Source organism: Leptonotus elevatus, chromosome 3 (genome assembly GCF_054856555.1).
Source record: "Leptonotus elevatus isolate MCC_2025b chromosome 3, RoL_Lele_1.0, whole genome shotgun sequence".
Lineage (NCBI taxonomy): Eukaryota > Metazoa > Chordata > Actinopteri > Syngnathiformes > Syngnathidae > Leptonotus > Leptonotus elevatus.
Window position 1 is genome coordinate 17,543,067 of NC_141241.1, and position 21,160 is coordinate 17,564,226.

Here is a 21,160-nt window from a genome sequence, read left to right on the forward strand (position 1 = left end):
GTAATGACATTGGTTATCTTGCTTACCGGCTTGCGCTAAAGGGATACTAAATAGTACCAGAGGTTGCATGGTTTGTACAAGAGCTAATTACAGTATTCCACAAACGTGAGTACACGCACCTGATATTTTTGAAACTACAGTCAGGCATGGTGGTCAAGCATATACTGTGATATACTGAAACAGACTTGACTACTTTACATTGATTACTTTACTGTCCTCAACTCTATGATACACATTAGGAATAAACTAAAACAAGAGACTGAGCCAGGCCTTCATAAGTGGATATCAATTCATCATCATTCCATGCATTTTAAATTCTTCGAAATACACTACTCATTTTAATACAGCACAGTATGTGATTAATATACAAGTTTTCTTGCAAAGCAGGGAGTCAATAGATTCAGGGTTTCTGTCGATGACTGTCACATTAGGACAAATGGCTCAAATGCTTCCAGGAAACATGTTTTATTCAGTGTTGCTGCAGCCGGTGTGGGTGGAAACAGATTCGATTTTATGGCAAAGCCTTTTAGAAAGCACAATTGGACACTAACATGGGGAGCAAGCTAATGGTGCTCTCTCTGTTCCTTGTAGAAACTGTGGCAATGAGTGCCCTATCGTTAAGTCTGTTGCACTGTAAATGTGGAATTATGGAAAGATCCATAAATGATCTCTGACATTATCATTCATTATTTTCCCACAGCATGTGTTAATCCCATAGGAGTCCGTCCATTATTGGGATCTAAAGCCTCATCACCAGGCAAGCAGTAAGAAAGCAGTAGAGAGGAGACGTCTCACTCTTTCCTAACACAACTTGTTGCTTTGAAAGAGTAATGATTTGTCTTCTCATCCTTTCTTTCCCAGAAGACATCACGATCAATGCAAATTACAGTAAACTGCACTCAGTCGTTGAATACAGCACTGCCTCCCTGACTGTGATAAAAAATAAAAAATAAATAAAAAGTTGACTTGAACACACCAGACACTTTATTAGATGTCTTGTTGTTTATGATTGTATTGTTGTTGTTTCTGTTTCTAGTTTTTCTCATCTTGATTTTTACCTACGGTGTGAAAATTGTTTGAGCTGCATTCTGGCTTTAGGTCAGCAGGTGGCAGTTTAGTCCAACTCCACATTGGGCCATAACACGCACGGCCACTTGCAGTTTAATGAGCTTCAATGTACTAGCTGTATCAAAAGTACACCATTCACACTCCCATTCAAAAAAAAATTCCCTCATTTAGTTCCAAGAGAGAGCCATTAAAAACCGCACTCAGTGAGAATCTACACCGCTGCAAAGTAGAAGCACAATAATAAACATTTATCATTAAATTTTTGGATTGACTTCAGACAAAATGTATCCATTTCAACACATCATTGTATTGTGCAGGTGTATCTAATGAAGTGTCCAGGCGGTCAATATGTAAGAAGGAAACCAATCCATCAAATAAGCAATAGAAACTTACCTTTTTGTTTAAGCCTGATCCTTCTGTTGAACTTTTATGGCACATATTTAACGTATACCTGAAATCCACCCCAGGCATCTCTCTTTCTCCATCACAATTTAACGGCTTGAAAACATTATTAGTGCTGGCACATGCAATGTTTTGATTCTAATGTGCACTGTATATGCAGTATCACGAAGCTGTAAGTAAGACATTTTTTAATCTACGCAAGCCATCAGCATAATTATGCATTTTCAAATAATTTCACTCACCACTTCAGATTCTGAAGAGTTTGTAAATAGCGGACATGTTTCCTTTTGAGAAACGACGACTCACGCCTCGTTCAATATGTGATACTTCATCCACCACCCTGCAAGTCCACGTCAGTCCATCCTTAACTCCTTCATTGCCATAGCTTGCTGCAAACACATCATCAGCCTGACAATAAATAGTCCTTACAAAGATTAGCACCTTTCATATGTATTTCTCTTTAAACCAAGTCAACTCAGATAAAGACAGTTAAAGTACTGCAATTTGTTTTTCCTGACCTGTGTGCAAAAACATTTCACAACACACAGTATATGGTGTACATATTTGACAAGAGTGTGAGAGTTATACCCAAATTAACACCCCTGCTTCCCATACAGGACCTGAAACCTTGAAACGATTTAGAGTCGCATGAGCCCGGGAAGGGAAATGACAAATTTTCCTAATTTGGACATTTTCATTTAGGGGTGTATTCACCTTTGTTGTCAGCAGTTTAGACATTATTGTACACTGTTATACAAACTGTTCACTGACTTGTTTACATTTTAGCAAAGTGCCATTTCTTCATTGGTGTCTCATGAAAAAGTATAAGAAAATTCAAACAAATGTGAGATACTGTATATACAATATAGATACACTGAACAAGCTGCAGTGATAGCTATGTGAGCCACTATACTAGAATGGCATCATTTAACAGCTATTTCTTTAGCTGTTTGCTCATGAACAATCTAATCCCATTATGTATCCCAATTCTGAAGGCTAATGTTAATGTAATGCAGCGTGAAAGCTATGGCTGTCCCAATTTGCAGACTCCTTCAAACGTAGCCCACAAATTTCCACAAAAATCCAGGGAAAGTCTATCCGGCCATCTGCTATGGACCTCAGCATCGACAAAATCTTGATTCAGCAGATGCTTTGGAGTGTGACAACGCTTTACTCGTACTGACTTCAGGTTGTTGAGAATCATGATCTTCCATTTGCAGCTGTTTGAGCAACTTCATGTTAGTGTGGATAACGTGTTATCTCTTCCACAATTAGCCCGTGAATTTTTGTTAGTTTTACCTCACCTTGGCCTGTGTAAAATGTCTGCTGTAAGAGTTTGCTGCTGCTGCTGCATTGTTTGTCAAGAACCAGGGCTGGACTGATCATCTGGCATACAAGGCAGATGACTAGTGGGCCGGCCACTTTTGGGGCCGATGCAGTGCTTTTTAACTACTATTTTCCTACATTTTACCCCAAGAGACTGGCCCACAATTTAGAGGGAGCAGTCCATTAATCCAGTTCAAATATAGATAGCAAACTGAAACATCATCAATATACATACATACATGTTAGGCAGGAGTCGGGCTGGGCCAAAATGCTAGGGCAGATTTTTTTATTTTATTTTATTTTTTATTTTTTATTTTTTTTGCCAGTCCAGCCCTGTCAGGAACAGATCTTGTTTTGAGAAACTTGATCACGTAAACTGTATTATGTGTTGGAGCAGTTTGATTGGCAGAAAGCTCCCAACTGGCACTAAACTGCAGTCCCGGACAGAAAAGTTATTGACAGGTGACAATTTTGCAACAGTGCTTCAATGTCAATTAAAAATTGATATGATAACAAAAACTGCAAATGTAGTGTTTTGACTTTTGGGACAGCTTGTTCTATTCTTTGTGCACCAATGCTCATTCCTGGAGAAAAAAAAAATCCAGGTGAGGACTTCATCCACTGAATTATAGGACACAAAAACAACTGCAGTAGAAAAAGGTCAACAACTGCACACTACTGTATTTCTATCACTGTTGGTGTTAATACGTTGGTTGTCATAATGTCTGAATCGGGCTGATGAAATATCATATCAGGCTCAAGTTCACTTCAAATCTCTTTTTGGAAACCCATGAAGACGACATGGACTTGCTGCTGGGGCCATAAGAAGCCAAAGGCCCACAGTCCCTCATTTAGCCAGGCAGTGTTTAGATTATGAGGCTAATCCTCTCAGTCCAGGTTATCAGTGTACTTTTAGAGTTGGCTTTAGAGTACTGACATTGAGCCGCCTGTATCGCCTTAATGGACATCTGAGTTGGAACAACTGATTATACACTTGCCCTCTCCTCCCTTAGCATTGCTCAGTCATCTAACACATCACTTATCTGAACATGATTTTTCTCTTTGGCTTAACATGCACAATGTCCTGCAGTAATCAGTGTCTCTGTGCTGTGATCACACCAATGGCGTCATCAGCTCATTGGCTTACTGAAGCGAGGACTACCGCACATAATTAGAGTACAGTGACAAGGCCACATTCAGGTTAATTGAGTCTAATCATGGCACACCTTTACACGTATACCTTTCACGCACACTTGAGGATACAGCAAATTTATATTTAACGGGTAGAAATATAGAAGACCGAATTCCGGTGCTGCTAATTGTGTCCTTTTATTCATTAGCATTTTCGATTTCGTATTTTGCCAGTACTGTAGGCTACTTCTAATACTGATATATGGCATCACAAGACAAAATATTTACAATACAATGAGATCCGGGTGCAAGTATGTCTTCACAAGTTAGGTTTTTGCTTAGTTATGACATTAATGAAATGTATAAATAAATAAATAAATAGTCTGTTGTTCTAGTGTGCAATAATATAGAGGTGTGCTGTTCAGCATTAAAATGGGTCTTGAATATGTCACTCTCAATAAGCAAAAATAAACAGTAGGCCTACATACAATATGAATAACAACTGTCAGTATGATACAATGTAGACTGACAGAACTGACATCTATTGCAACAATAGCAAACATGTTGGTAAATGAATAACTCTTGTCAATCAAAATCAAACATTATTACTGTAGGCTGCTGCTGTAGATGAACATTCGTGCAGTCTATGTTGAGGCCTTTTGAGTGTGTGTAGTGAAGTTCATTGAAAAGCCAGTATTGCATATGAAGTTCATAATGAATTGAAAAAAAATATGTTGTTGTTGTCAAATCTTGTTTTAAACTGTAATAAATATAGATCATAACGTAATAGGAAAAAAACTTACAAATATGACAATTTGACATTGTAACCATTTTTACACACTAGATGGCAATAGAGAATGCATAATTGAAATTCTAAATAGGTCACCTACTGTCACCCTTCCATGTTGGAACATCCATGTTAGTGTTGTATATTAAACTAAATCAAAGAACATCTCCAGCAGATGTTTTTAAAATCAACAGCAATGCAACTGTGATTAGAATTTAAATAAATATGTAGTGCTTTAGAGTGGACATCATAGTTGAAGCATACAAAGAAGGTTTAGGGTTCTGGCTTCAAATCTTGCTTTTGTGCAAAATCTCCAAATTCTCCTTGTATTTATAAATCACTCCTACTCCCACAATCCAGCACTTGAATGTTCAAGTCACGGAAGACTAAATTATAATTAGCAGGTAGGTGAAAAGTGTGTTGGGATAGGCTTCAGATTCCTGAACCTGAAGGATAAGTGGTGTAGATTCAGAAGATGAAACGCTTAATCATGCACATCACATCTCAAAAATGACAAACCACCTTATTATGCTTATTTAATTCTACAGCATTTAATGAGCCCTTGAATTGAAACAGCACCTTCTGGATGACCTCAGTGGGTTGTCATGGTTCATTACCGCGGTCAAGCTGGGACTACTTGTTTTTGATGAAAAGATTCTAGAAGTATAGTGATTTGCCTGACCACTTCCCAACTCCCGGTTACCCTGAACAGGAGGAACGCTGCAGTTGATGAATGGTTATACATATCAATACTGTGTATTTTATTTTTTATTTTTGCCTGACGCTGTACTATAGTGTCCATGGTCTGTTTTTTATTGGCCCGCTGATATTCCAATATTAAAATTATACATGACCCACAAGATATTGCGATGTTTTTAAATACTAATATTAAAAAAAAAGTTGAATGTAACAAGATGCACTTTTATTTAAAATATTTCTTTAAAAAGTAAAAAATAATAATGATAAAAAAACAGTTTAATGTAAATTAGAGATGTTTTTATTTAACAAATTAAGACAATTACACAATTTTGAATATTTAAAAAATATAAACTGATTTTTATTTTATTTTTTAATCACGCAAACGCTAAGAACTTTGTTTGCCATTAAAAATGACCAAAATTGCTTTTTCGATAACTCACAAAAAACACACACAAAAAATTACTTTGGCCATTGTACTATTAGGTTAACAATATGTTGACCTGCAGTGTGTAGTATTAGATTGATTTTAGCATGTTTCTTAAGCATGAGGTGACGTGGCCCTCCTTCCTTCCATTTTTGCATGTGGGCCCCCAGTGGAATTTTTTTTGGACATCCCTGCTCTAGCCTAGCACAAAAAGTGAGAGCTGATAATAAATGAGATCTGCAGCCTTATAGTCCTTTCTTGGCTGCTTGAATATGAACGGAATGACCAGCAGTTTGCTCCTGTGGGAATGTTAGCCCCCCTATCCCACCACCACATCCTTCCACTTCTGTTCCAACCATCTTTTACCAATGAAGACAGATAAAGCAAAAGCCTCAGCATCCCAAAGCGGCTCTGAGTTGGCTTAGTCGACAAATATGAGCTGAATCAAGCAGGAATGTGCCTCGGACCCTGTCTGCCCTTTCTTAAAAAAGGGGCTGGAGAGGTGGAAGGTTATAACTGAGGGAATGTAGTGAGAGGAGGGGAAACTCTAATGAGAGTCTGTAATCATTTAACAGAGACCAGGTGCTGCCTGTCTTGCTATATTCTCTAGACACTAGACCGCGCCACTTGAGCTGGAATTTACGGCGGCCGGGAGCAAAAGGAAGTCTGGACAAGGTCAAGGTTTTGTTTGCAAAATGTTTATTACATGACAATATTATTGCTGTAACACAAATAAAATAGAGAACATTTACAAATATATAATATACCAAATAAAACAATTCTCCTATTACCACAGTCTGCAAAAGAATACAATGCCCATATACCATATATTTCTTTCTGTACAAAAATAGTTCTATGCGTTTAGATGTAACTTCTATATAATATTAAATAAATGAATTCCTATATACATATACAGTATCCCCATGAAAAAAAGAAATATATAGATTGCACGTGTTTTTGTACAAATAACAACTTCAAGTATATTTCAATCCATTGTGGACTGGCACATAACTCACAGAATCTAAGGCATTTATTTTCCTTTATACAGTGCCCAAAACTTGATATAGGCTGAGAGTGTCTGTCCCCTTGTTTGGCATGGTAATGCACATCATCTTCTCCTGACCATTCATTAAAGTCCAAATGGAAAAGTGCTCACAGCTTTTTATCCTCGCAGGATAGCACTTATCAAAGTGGAGGAGGAATTGTGAGTGTTCACTCTTTTACACCAGAGGATAAGTCCACTCATTTGGGTAGGAATCAACCCTGTGGGGGCTCGCCCCCCGGCCAAGCAGAGAGCAGCACCTGTAGTTGCTCCACGCTGTTCCATCCAGTGTTTGCAGTGGTTTGCTCGCTCCACATCACCGAGCAGCGAGGCTCAGCTCTTTAAGAAACTCAGTGCAGCCAGTCTTGCTCTGACTTGGTCCCCAGACCTGGAAAAATGCTGCTGGAGAATACTTGGCAAATCTGAGGCATTCAGAGAATTTAAGAAGAGAGCAGAGAGTACGCTAACTCTTAAGACTCCCTTGGCGTTCGTTCTTCTTTTCTTGCAAAGTCCCATTCATGTTTGCCTGAGCAGAGCCTCAAGCTTATGGACCTGAGAGTCAGTGGTGCGCCACACAGGCCTGAGCCTGCCCTGCTCCAGCCTCAGTGCGACTGTGCGGTCTGGTAGGGAGCGACGTCTGCGGCCGTACCCCTGTGGGCTGATCTTGGAATGGGGGGCGCTGCCAATCTTCAGCGTGTTGTTGAGTAAGTGCAGACGGTGCGCCAGGTCGTGCACCGAGCAGGTCCCCAGGTAACAACCCTGTCTTCTCGACTGGTTGGCAGAATTTTGGGACCTCTTGGTTCGCACATTGGTTTCAGTGCTGGAGAAGGAAGAGAAGTAGGGTTGATTCAAGATGCTTATGTATGTGACAGAAAAAGCGCTTGATTTGAAGGTATATACCTGGAATGTGACAGCATGGTATCCCTGATGTCCTCTTGCCGGACAAAGTGCTCAGAGTTCGCAGTCGTGCTGTCCAGATTCCGTCTGAGTCTGCTCTCAAGCCATATGCTGAGTCTAAATGAGGAAGGGCAAAAATCCATTAGTCTTAAGTCCGATCATGACAACTGTCGTCTCGACAAGCAACCCCAGCAACTCACCTCTTTTTTAACTTGGGATTCACTTCAAGTTCCACACAGTGTGCCGCTGTGGCCACCAGGCAGCAATAGAGGAAGGCCTGGAAGATGAGTTTCATTTTTCCTCCTGTGGAAGCAAGAAAACATCCAGTTAGACATTTGCAATATCACACGTACATTACAATTTAACTTTTCAAACTCCCTACTGTGCCACTATGTGTGTTAATCCCTCGAGTACAGTATGGCTGTAAATTAGTAATGCTTACACAAGAGTCCAAAAGCCAAGTTATTTGCACTTATCATCATTCATTTATTTGAGAAGTTAAGCGAGGGTCACATTTTCCTCAGTTAAGTAAACCTACAACCATGCTTTGGGCCCCTGGCCAATAATGTGAAGGACACTGTCTACCAATAGGACCGACCAAAATAGACTTGCCGCAATAACAGTAAAACAACAGCTATAGAATTACATTTGACTTGTGATTAAAATGCCTTGTAATTAGTTGCAGGGTTTTTCTTAGATGTGCTACACCTCAAAAGAGGTTCCGCCACATACGCGCGCACACATTAAGAGCTGAACTGCTTATATAACCAGACAGATAACCTGTCCTTGTCTATACACTTGTGCCCTGACCTCAAAAAAGCAAGGATAAAGCCATCAGCTGGCAGAGCAGCAATCATAGGTAAGTGCTCATGAAGAGAAAAAGGAAGTAAACATACCTGTAATTCTCACTTGGATGACAAAGCTCTTCTTTTTCTGGTCAGATATTCAGACGCGTATTCCACAGGTTTGGGGAATATTGCCACTAGCCCTGTAAGGCAGCTGTGTCACTCTGCTAATAGCTACACACCAGACAGGGAGCCTTTTATACAGAAGGTGGGAGGGGCTCATTGACTGACTCTCATCCTTTACCCCCCCTACCCACCTCTTTCTTCTCCCAGTGGCGCAAAACACACCACGAATAGTTGTAGAGCGTTTACTGAATAAAAAAAATAAAAAAACATACATCAATGTAATTTGACAACATTTTACAATTCTTCCTTAAATGGAAATATTGTCAAATCTGACCATTGATTTGATACGGTTCCATAATTGCGCATGTCAAATTGAAGGAATGTTTCCATTTTCTCCTTTTCACGCCACTCCCTGACACAGTGAAGTTCCATGTCAGCTTGATGAATTTGAGATTTTTGGGATGAGAGAAGCATTGGTTATATCACTAAATAAAGTAAATATGCCTGACTGTAAATCCAATACACTCAAGGTATTTGTTTGTACAAGGTAAATAACTGGCTTTACGCCTTGATTTATTTTACCTTGCAGACTACGGGAAGGTGGAATTTTACAATTATCTAAGAATAAATTGAGTAAGGAAAAAAAATCCACTTGAACAATATTGGTCCAGACATGTTTTGAAAAATTTGGATGATTTGTTGCTTTCAGGAAAGACTTGGCAAATCATTTAGCCACACATTTGCCCTTAGGAATGCATGCACAGGGATCCATCAATCAATAGAATAGAACAGACAAATATTGCCATTTGTTCAGGTTCGTGTGCTTTTTACCCAGGCTTTTTAAATATAATATCTACATTTAAAAAAAGGTAAAGTTATGTAAAATAGGCAATTCTGAAAGATTGTAAATGCAATAAACCTCAATTACAATAAAACATATTAAAATATACTGCTTCTCCTCATGGTTCAGGTAATGGAGAGAGAGAGAGAGAGAGAGAGAGAGAGAGAGAGAGAGAGAGAGAGAGAGAGAGAGAGAGAGAGAGAGAGAGAGAGAGAGAGAGAGCGCATCTTATGGACATTATTTTGTACTTTTTCAAAAAAATACAGCACATGAAATGTTGTTGATTACTGTCAGATTTAACATTGCATAAATTCCACAATAGTAATTCCCCAAGGTCCGGCGAACTATAAATTTCATTTATCGAGCGCAACGGAATAGTGCTTTCAGTTTTGTATTTTCCTTTCAGTTTGGAATCGAAGGGGAAATGTGTTGCGACATGTTTTCTTAATTTGATGCAAGCTCACTTGACATTCCATCAGCATCCCAAACTTCTATAAATAAATACAGCGCTAAATCTGATTCATTTTAGTATTTGCAAAAGGGAAACATTTGCTAGCTATTCAGCACTTTGTATTTATGACTTTTTAAACTCAACTCAACACAACACATAAATGCCAAACACATGTGTTGTAAACCAGTAACGACAGTTGCCTCAAGTGATCCACTTACAGGAAGACAACAATCAGAATTGTGAAATGATGACAGTAAAGCGCCAGCTTTCTCTGTCTCCTTATAAAGACATCTTTTGGCAAACGTAGGATGAGTGACATGGTTTGTCCCATCCTTCACTGCCAGTTCCGGTACGAACGTGTGGCAGGAAACGTGCGTAATTACAGCCCGTGTATGTCAGGAAAAAGAGCGCGTGGCGCTTGGGGCCACGCTTATGTTGGATGATTCATAATTTTTATTGATTATCTGTCAAACACGTGTTGTATGTAGCGATTTTTGTATATTTATTGTGTAATGATCAACAACAGTACATGAAACACCCACTGTGGATTTCCTCATGTTTTGGCTCATGTTCAAAAATGTTCTGCATGTCATCATTCCTTTTACCGAGCTTTGAGGTGGCTGCACAAAGAGAGTGACTAACACAAAATCAAAGAATGATTGCTAAGATAATAGTACATATTGTACTTTACTGTGTTCCTGCTATTTTTAATTTTGACAATTTCAGTTGAATTTGAGACAACTTTTTTTTTAAATGCCATTTAATATTATTGACTAACCAATTGCATGTGCAAAATCACAAAATTGGTGTCCATTAAGCCCCTGTAGTTTTGCCACCTGTGAATGTTATAAAATATATGAGACATGTAGCATTTAACAACAGGGGCAGATGTTTTGTTTGTAAAGAAACTGGACAGCACGGTAAATACGTAATTCGCAAATCTGCTTCTCAGTTCTGAGTCTCAGTATATGAATCTCGGATCTGACCTTCCTGTTTGGAGTTTGCCTGCCTTGTGTCACCCGCTGACATGCAGATTTGGCCTGTTTTACTGCCGCTTCTCCTCTCTCATCCCCTCTTACGTCCGGAATAGGATCTGAAGAGGACCACTTCCTCTGAGGCGTCTACCTGCGGCGATTCATTTCATTAAATGGACACTCATGCTGTTTTAACTAACATTGTATGGCATCATGTCATGGAATAAATGTTCCTTCTAAAGCTTCCTTTACCACGTCCCCCAACCAACCAACCAAACAAGGACAAAGAGCGTACTAGTACATGAAACTAAATGACTTAAAACCTTCAAACAACTTCCATACACCTTTTTCGTTGATTATATCAGATGCATGATGCATTATTGTTAGATTACAGCTGAAACAACAGACTGGTGGTCATGAATCAAGAATGTAAAATATTCAAAACAACTATTTTATAGTGCAATGGTCATGAGCAACCACCACATGATTAGCCCAGAGGCCTGTTCTGAAAATAGCTCACCAGCGAAGGGACAATGTGATTTCGTAGAATGTTGTAGAAGTGATGATTTGAACATGTAACCACTTGCAGAGATTTATAGAAATAACGTGTTGCACATTGATATTTACATCATCAAATGATTAACATGATTAAGTGTCTTCACATAGATGACCATCATTAACTAATAATAAAATATATCACTTTGCATTACTCAATTCCCAAGGAGTACCTTTCAGTTTCAAAAAGGTGGTGATCTCTGGTGGGTGTGTTGGACTGGCCCCCGAGTCTGAGGGCCAAAGCGGCGTTTGTATTTGTAAACTCGAGGGGCCCACGCCCATGGATAGCTCCATGTCGTCCACGCATGCGCACTAATTCCCCTTCTGTCAAAAATGGCTGTGCTTAGGAAGCAGGGAAAATGCTGAATTGTGTTGGCACAGCTCGGGAAAAGCGGCAGACATGGCTAGATTGGCTGACTACTTTGTTGTTGTGGGATATGATCAGGAAAAAGCCGGTAAGTGTGTAAAATGAGCTTTGTGGCCACGCCGACACTCACTGTGGGATGATGTTGATGCTAGAAAGCTTGGCGACTAGCTACTGGTTAGCCGCAATGCTAACAGGCGAATTTAGGGATACTTTCGTGTTTCTCATTAACCCGGTCATTGCGGTGGATCCTCTCGGGCTACCGGTGCTTTTAAGAGTATCATACTTTTATGTACTGATGTGGTTGTAAACCAATTGAATCTTCACGAATCTAAAACGAGTTACATCCTGTCCGCGACGGTTGTGCTTGTTGGGTGTCAGTCAAGGAAAAGGGGCTGCAGTCACTATGTTTGTGACACTACGTGCAGTTTAGGGGCTGGATGAAAGGAACAGATTGTCATAAAAAGATCTGTTGACATGAGTGGGTTCAGCTTTCCATGATAGTCAAGCTGTGCATCCAAGTTGTATTAAGTCTTGGCTGTTAGGTTTAGTCCTGCCCACTCTGCTCTCTATTTATATTCTGCTGCAAAGGCGCTTGATGATTTGTTGTCATGTGTTTGTTTTTGCGGAAGAGAGCTGCACGTTTTTTTTTTCCACGATAGCTGCAATATGCAGCTGTGAATAAAGGCATTCAGTCCGCTTCCCTCTTTTTACACTCTCAAATGTTGATATGTACTGGGACAGGAAGTTTCCCCTGCTTCCACTTGTTGTGCCTTAAGATCAGCTCCAATTGTTCTTTCTTTCTTTCTTTCTTTGGGTCAGAGAAAACATATTCATCTAAAATGACACATCCAAGGACAACCACAATCTCTTCTGTGAAGCTTTTTGTAAATTATTAAATTGGAGTAACTCAAACAGCTTCCATAAAAATCTGAACAGACAGTGTTTCATTACAATTGATTAATTGGCGGCAGGATGGATGACTGGTTAACACATCCTCTTCACAGTTTTGAGGTTGGGGGTTTGAATCTGGGCTCCGGCCTTCCTGTGTGGAATTGGTATGCTCTCCCTGTGTTTCTGTAGCTTTTCACGGGGTACTATAGCCTGGAAACCAGACTCATCCGCTGGTTACTGTCAGCATCAAGTGCATTTCTAAGTCAGGGCAAATCTTACTAAACAGACAGTGAAAATATCCTTACAGCGAAGAGCGGCCGTATCGTCCTAAAAGTGGGATGTATGTGTGTCAACACACTGACAGACATATGATATTCATATGTAAGTCTGTAAGTAAACAGGAGTGGTGGCTGGGTACGGAGTAAATTAATAATAAAACTAAAGTGTTAGTGACAATTTTGGCAAAATTAGTAAATTTAGTGAGGATTGATTAAGATTAACATCTTTGTACGTTGGGGAAGAGCTCTCATTATCTGTGGTATATTTATTAGGGGTGGGAATCTTTAAATGTCTTACGATTTGATTCAATTCCGATTTTTGGGTTTGCGATTCGATTCAGAATCGATTTTCGATTAGGCACGATTTTTTTATTCACAATGATTTGATTGACAATGATTTTTGCTTCCATCTATAGATGTGCAAGGAATTGCAATGATCTACTCCAGTCTGACTCGCTAATGCTAATTAGAGCGCTACTTGCGGCACTTTTATCACTCAAAAGAACGGCTCCACACTGCAAAAAAAACAACTTTTTTATTGGAATAACTTGATTGTGACTTTTTCCTTTTACTCTCTAATGTGGCTACAACTTCACAGTGTATTAGACTGCGTGGAACCACACTGCCCCTCAGTGGCCAAATTGGGTACAACATCAACAGCACTCCAAATAAAGGCACACACAGACAAAGGCAAGACGGTATAAAATAATTTAAATAAAATCTATTTTAAAATCGATTCTGAATCGTACTAAATGAGAATCGATTTTTTTTGGCACATACCTAATATTTATAGTTTAAACCTATAATAGGGGCAAATAAACATTTTGGGGGGCATCAAGTACATAGTAATGTTGTATTATTTGCTTGAAGTAGCTGAAAGGAGGAATCAACAAGTGAAATAGGCCACTATTTACCTCATGCAGTGGCATCCAAAGTAGGGCCAGAACAGCTGAAACCTCTTAGCCAGCGTAGCTTGTTTGCTCTGCACAATAAGCTAAACAGTGACTTTCATCAGCTCTGTGCATCCCATCGCCAACGCACAAATGATGTATTTATTTATTATAAACACTCATGGGACAAAATGTTCCTGGCTCAATTAAGAGTCTGAATAGAGTCACGCTCAGACATTAGGGGGGGGATCATTTTTTAATCTATTTTTATCCACTAGATTCTTGGACATTATGATGGTAAGCAGATCCACTTGTTTCCAGGCAGGTGTGATACAAATATCCACTCATCCTTTATGGGTTCATGTCTGTTTTAGAGTTTTGGGGCCTTCATGGTATGTGTGGGTATATGATTATGTGTTTTACCTGTGCTTGAGTGAGTTTTTCATGTTTCATCCTCCAAGGTGGAATCAACCGTTACATTCAATCAATTCGACAGCCTCAATAACCAGACAAATCTCCTCATTAGCGGGCTCTGTAAAAAAGGTATAATGCTACATTTGCCTAAAGGTAGTGCACCATAGGATTTTGGACATTTTCTTTTTTCTCAATATTTACGTTTTCTCATGATCTATCATGATGTCCATGACGGGCTTTGCGTGCACGGGCGGCTGAATCCGGTAGGCTCAAAGCCACACTATGTTTAGGCCCGCTGTGTACAACGGATGCCAGTACATTCTCTCTCTGCCCGTTGTGTTCTGATAGTCACGTTTCTAACCTTTAGCCAAGGCTTTTTCTGCAGATGAAACAAACGTTGGATGCCAGGTAGTTTTGGAGCACTTTTTGTAGCTCTGCTCTATGGCTGTTCACAAATGTCTCCACTATTCTATTCCCCTTATAGTGCACTGTATAGGGGTCACACCATTTTTTAGGGGTACCCCGAATGTCCAGAGAGAAAAAAAGTGTAGTGCACTCAAAATTACCCACAATGCACTTGGAAAAGTAGTGCACACTCAACAGGTTAATATAGACCAGAGTGCATTGCGAGCAGGAGAACAAAATGGCGCAAGCGAGTGGTCAGTAGTGATAGGCCCAGCTCTTGTGACCCTGAACAGGATACGCAATGTAGACAATGGATTGATGGGTGGAAAATGAAGTGAAGCAGTATTAGCCCAAAGTATTGTGTATTTCATAAATATATATTTAAATCTAGTATTCTCTAGATTTCTTACGTAAGATGATGTAATCATGTTTGGGAATAAAATTGCCTAAAGGAAAATTACCAACATACAGTTTCTTGTGACATAATTGTTGAGCAGAATCAACGGAAGACAAGTTCCGAAGTGCAGTGTTGAAGAAGTTAATAAATGCCTTGCATTGAAGGTTGTTACGGAGTTCATGCTCACATTGCTCAGCTTTATTATCTGAAAGCTTCATGAATTGAATCTTTGTTGCAAAATCTCAAAGAGGGTTTGTTTTGTGCTACTGGCTCACTTGGCACACCCACAAACGAGTGCAAGTTTGACCTTTTTTCATCTTTTTTTTTGTCTGTCACTGTCTACTGTTTATTCACACTTATGTAATGATTACATTGATATTTTAAAGCCCTATGCATCCCAATATATCAGTTCCCCTTAAAGTTGCATAAAATGAATGGTGATTACTGATTTTATATGACCTTTTTCGTTTTGAAAATACATATTTTGTATAGGACACGCAATAAAATTAATTTAAATAAATAAATAAATAAATGAAACACAAAAATCCAGTGGCCAGAAAAAATCCCAATCAAAATATAAATCATCTAGTTAAAGAGCAGGAGACTTAATTTTGATTTCTTGAAGTGCTCCCATGTGTTTTGGTTTGGTTTGTGAAAATATGTTATTTTAATCCCATAACCATAATCTGGTCTGTTTTATAGGCAGAAAGACAAAGAAAATGTTGAAATAATGGCTTGGCAAATGTAGTACGAATACAATACAATTCAAAACAATACCAAATACAAAAATTCTATTGTCTTTTCACGTTTGTCAATGAGCAGTAATTCCCAGTTTTCAGTGAAAACTAAAAATAAAAATAAAACATTGTTATTTATTGAGTACATTTTGGTTTTGCTCCTTTCTTTGTTTTCTTGCCACATTTGGAAGTTTATTCAGACTTGGTACTTGGTGGTGGCCCTGACCACAATGGAAGTATTCCTTCCTTGAGAGTTATAAAGTTTAAAACTGATACTGAGAGAAACTCCACTTACAACTATTACCGCAGCACTGCATTAAGCCTGTTGATAAGGTGGAACACAATCAGACTTTTGTTTATATTTGACTATACAAATGAAACTCAAATTCGTGCCAGGGAACATGTTAGTACAACCATTTAGTCAAATATATGACACGTGACTTATGGCATTTGATAAAAATCAAACATAAGGTCAGATTTATGCATCACTTTCAGTATATTTGAATATGTTGGTGATGTTTCTTCTTTGCGGAGTGCCATTCAGCCTTGGAAATAGAGTATCCAAGGAAGTAACTACATCTGAACATTGGGGAAGTTCAGCAATTTACCAAGACACTGGCATGTTTTTTTTTTGTTTTTTTTTACAAAATGGAGCCAGTTTCTAAGGATTGCTTAAAAAAAATGAAGTTTTGTCATTTGGTTTTTCAAATTTTGTGCAATTGACTGCATACAATAGCAGAATCCATTTTTGTGCATGTTAAAATTGCAGCTCTGAAATAACACAAAATAAACATATACTATTTCCTGAGCAACTTTAATAGCAAACAGAGCTTTGCAAAACAACATTTTCTATACCAGAAATCTCTTTACGTTGGCATTTAGCACACAGGAAGAACAACGTTTTATTCGCTCTTGTTGTGCATCTCGAGTGAAGCTGTTTCTTAACATTTTTGTTCTCCAAGGTGCGAATTTTCGTGACGTACCTTGTAGGGTTCACACTTGAACTCCTAGGTACAAATACTGTAAGTACTGTTTATTGGCCAGGTCACTCTTGGGGAAATAAATATTTTTAATCTCTAGTTTTTTAATTAAAGGGAATGAATTATTGTTAGAAAAGGTACAAAAATGTCCTAATGTAGTAGCACTTTAACACGAGTCGTGATCTAGACAAGGGATGGGAAACTTATTGCACTTTGTGCACATTAAATAGCAGACAATGGAGCCAGGTAGAGGTGTTAGAAAAAATCGATTTGGCAATATATCGCGATATTGCAGCGCGCAATTCTCGAATCAATTCGATATGCGGCCAAATCGATTTTTAAACATCAATTTTTTATGGGAATATTCAACAAAACGTCTTACTTAGGGTCAGGATTCACACATTAAGCATGGAAGAATGTTATATTAATGGAACATTAAGCCTTAATATTTTATTTCAGTGCTGTTCAAACATGAAACAGACTGCAACCTGTTTATTAAATGCAGTGGCTCAGTTATAAGCCAGAATTTTCAGATAAATAAATACATTTTCATACAAATCTACATGTACTTGTAGACGTTTACTGATTAGTATTTTCAAAATTTTAGTTAAAAAAAAATCGTAATAATCAATCTATAGATTCGCATCGGGATTAATCAATATTGAATCGTGATACGAATCGAATCGCCAGGTACTCGGCAATTCACACCCGTAGAGCCAGGAGTGTGATGGTTAACGGTGATTGAACTCCCTTCTCCCATCCTGTTGTATTGAAACATGTCTGAACATGTCAGATGCTGATTCTGATGTTACACATCGAATTATCTGGTTTAAAATAATTTCTGCTCAAGGACTTAACTGGCTTTTTTTGAAAGTACTGTACTTCATCCTTGCATCTTGTGAGCGGATGTTAAAAATAGCATGTGTCTTCTCAGCCTGGCTTCTATTATTTTTTCTGATGGTGTTCTTTTTATATCAGGCAACATTGGAGAGCACAGCTTGTTTTAATACGAGAGAGTCGCCTCATGGAATGTGAGGAATTCCGTCATTTATTTTCATCCTTGCTCGAAAATTAGAACTCGGAGCATTCCGAGCATACGATTTCAATTAGGGGATCTGTAAAATCCAAACTACACGTAACTGTCAAGCAGACTGCTGTTTTACTAGCATGACTTGACTACTATTCCCGCTTAAGTGTGTTTAAGCTTACATACGCTACTCGATCAAGCAATGCTGCATGAACCACAGACCCAAAAGCCTTATCATGATATTCACACTCTTTAGCGGAGGTTATGTTAGTGGCCAGTTGTTGAGAGCAAGCCATAGGCTCTAAGAGCTGGAGCAGTCAGCAGGATGACATGTGCTAGATCTGCGTTCTTGTGGGGCATGCGTTTGACTTGGCACAAAATAATCAAACAGATCGTCGAGATGCAAAGTCCTATCATTCGTGTGAGTGGCACACTTCCTGTGATTATGGTATTGATTAGGGATGGACAAACATCTTCTTGGCATACATTTGATGTCAATCGTTTTCATTCTACCACAAAAACGAAGGAAATGGCCTCACTGTTCCAATACTTTTACAGAGGGCCTGAACTAACCTTATGAAATTGATTAATTACAGAAACGAGGGTACAAAACCAAACTCATGTTGACATGTGTAACAGCAAAACAAACAAAAGCCATTTGCGGTGTTGAGTAATGTTGCAGGTAATAGGACATCTTTACGAGTTAAGCAACGTTGGGGCCTCTAATTGAGTCAAGTTTATCAGCCGTTCGGTCTGATTAGTAAAATGAGTTTTAGTTTTTGTGTAAATAAATTCCTTCTCTGGTCTAGATCAGGCAAGTTTCAAAATGTTGCCCATAAACTGTGTTATCCGCTTAATTGGAGAGACAGAGTTTAATTGGGCACTTATTGACATGCAGCAAAGACTGGGGTGACCACAGTAGAAAGGAGTTTCTCCACATGCGCTTGTCACGTTTTTGTTTGGCCGTCTTTTTTTTACCACATCAACACAGTTTGTGGGAATTACTCAAAAAGTCAAACTGATGTCATTTATATTTCAAGGCCTGGGTGGGACTTAATTTCTTGAATTTTAAATCAAGAAAACAGAAGTTATCAAGTTTGGTCCCAGTTGCCCTTGTACATCCCACCCTCCTGACTTGGGCGCCCTGGCACCTTAACTAAAGCCAGCAGTCTTGAACTTGGGTTTTAATTTGGACTGACATATTGGTGCTGTTGTTAAATCCAGCTTTTTTCATTTTATGCTGCTGGCTAGGGTCAAGCTTCTCCTTTCTCAATGGAACTTAAAAACAGCGTCCGTTACATCCCGCCTGGATTACTGTAATGCACTGCACTTTATTTGAGTCTGCCAGTCCTCCATCAATTGTCTCCAGTTGGTCCAAAAAGCTGCTGCTCGCCTACTGGAGCTCGTAGGAGGGAGCACATAACTCCAATCCTGGCATCCTCTCACTGGCTCCCCTTACATTTTTTTTTAAAGATAATTCGAGTTGTTTTCAAATCCTTTAAATTGTTCAGCCCTAGTCTCGAGTCTCAAAATGGAATAGTTAACACCTGGATAATAATTTCTTCAATTCAAAAACTCATTTACAAATTTGAATGTAGCCAACCTAAATTTATGACTTGGAGCATTTTGATTATCGTTAGGTTAAATCAAATCATCTGGCGATATTTTCCTATTATAGCAGTTGTTTTTTATTTATTAAAAATTTTATGTATATAATAGATCAATTGAAAACCATTACTTATGCTGTTTTAAAAATATATATATTTTATTAACTAATATTAATTATAAAAGCTCCAATTAAATAGATTTATGTTTTGATTGAGTCCTATTACTATGTCTCGTGCGTCTTAAATATTGTGCGTGCATGAAAATTCACTTTGGGCATTACAATTTTCAATTTCTAATGTAAGTAAATATTTTGTATTTTTTGGGGTATTTAAAATAACGTGTCACAGTGCTTTCGGTGCATTTTGATAAATACTTGAGCAATATCGTGATAATGTTGATAATCATGGTACAAAATTTTCATAGTTTTATTCTCTACTACAGAGAAATATTAGCAAACTGTTTTTGTTTTACTTCAATATATGCACAATACCGTAACTAGGTTCTTATCTTTTACGTAGCACCAATTTGATGTCTGCATTTGAGAATATAATATTAATTGACCAGCGATTATTCTGTTTTCAAAATTATGAATCAGGTTGTTATGTCTATTGGAAACAAATATTTACTTTTTAACATCCTAGGATGTACTGAACTGCAAATTGTCAGACTAATGAGATTATTTATTTGAATCTTTGATACCATGTTTCTCTCTGTCCATTTTAATTGGCAGGGTCAGGAGAGGGATGCGGGAAAATCATTCAGCGATTCCCCAAGAAGGACTGGGAAGGGACAGCCTTCCCTCAGGGGGTGGAGATGGTGAGTCTCATAAACTAATTTATTTTTGTTGTTGTTGTTGTTGTTGTGTGGCAGGCATGCATCAGAATATGTTATTGCTGCCTAAAACATATTCCACAAACACAATATTAATCATAATGATGTGTTTAGACTAGTGGGGGCCCATTCAACATATTACTGTATATTCTAAATCTAAAAAAAAAATTTGGGGTTGACTTGTGACTTCCCCTTTAATGGACAATGGAATTTCCTGCCACATTCATCATGAACTGTTTACTAAAAAAGCTCTTCCTGTGCTCACTAATTATCAAGCTCTTGTCATTTTTTGCATAATTGACCCTCTCAGCCTTGTCTTTGGTGACATTAAGCTTTTCTTAGTTGCTTCTTGCATTTCTGGAAAGCCACTGGGGTGTTTGTGACAGGGGGTCTATTGTCCATATTGCAAGGACATTCCAATGGAGCAACACATTTGCTTATCCGAGTGGACGAAAACCTCTCAATCTCCCTCACAGAAATTTATTTTAACTCTATCTTTCTGCAAAGGATGTCGTCTGTCTTATATCAATTTTGTTCATTTGTCTTGGCTGCAGCGCATTGGTAAGCTCGGTGGTCTTGGCAGTAAAGGAGCAAAAACCACATGATGACTTCTGATCCCAGTACAGCTCTTGGAAGTACTGATCATGATATACTGCCGTAGTGTATTGGTAAATCTTTATATTACGACCCACAATGTGGCTATGTTAAATTTACTCTTTAACACTGTGGTATGTACGCATGGTTGCTTTTGGTTAGAGAACAAAGGGGTAACAAGTCTGTAAATGTCAATGTAAAAACTGCTAGTGTAGAGTAAATACTCAAGAGAC

The 21,160-nt window shown here is 38.5% G+C and overlaps 2 protein-coding genes across 2 annotated transcripts in view; one reads left to right on the plus strand and one right to left on the minus strand.

Moving 5' to 3' along the window:
• Positions 1-6,571: 6,571 nt before the first annotated feature.
• Positions 6,572-11,734, minus strand: adma (adrenomedullin a). The gene is made up of 6 exons (XM_086071023.1): positions 11,682-11,734; positions 10,966-11,104; positions 8,673-8,932; positions 7,977-8,079; positions 7,780-7,893; positions 6,572-7,699 (listed from the first exon to the last, which is right to left on the minus strand). Exons 4-6 carry the CDS (start codon positions 8,069-8,071, stop codon positions 7,396-7,398), a joined length of 513 nt encoding a protein of 170 aa, XP_085927149.1. The 5' UTR covers positions 8,072-8,079; positions 8,673-8,932; positions 10,966-11,104; positions 11,682-11,734; the 3' UTR covers positions 6,572-7,395.
• Positions 11,735-11,839: 105 nt separating this feature from the next.
• The window catches only part of sbf2 (SET binding factor 2), an 85,584-nt gene continuing 76,263 nt past the window's right edge, over positions 11,840-21,160 (plus strand). The window contains exons 1-2 of the mRNA XM_086071014.1: positions 11,840-11,963; positions 20,233-20,318. Of these exons, the coding sequence (XP_085927140.1) occupies positions 11,909-11,963; positions 20,233-20,318 (141 nt within the window). The 5' untranslated portion in view covers positions 11,840-11,908. The remainder of the gene's footprint in view (positions 11,964-20,232; positions 20,319-21,160) is intronic.

Bases quoted from the DNA above. Each gene is read 5' to 3' on its own strand.
- adma (XM_086071023.1), bottom strand. From the start codon at position 8,071: ATGAAACTCATCTTCCAGGCCTTCCTCTATTGCTGCCTGGTGGCCACA. The intron at 7,894-7,976 runs GTGAGTTGCTGG...TTCCTCATTTAG, and splicing joins AATCCCAAGTTAAAAAAGAG to ACTCAGCATATGGCTTGAGA. The intron at 7,700-7,779 runs GTATATACCTTC...TTCCTTCTCCAG, and splicing joins ACCATGCTGTCACATTCCAG to CACTGAAACCAATGTGCGAA.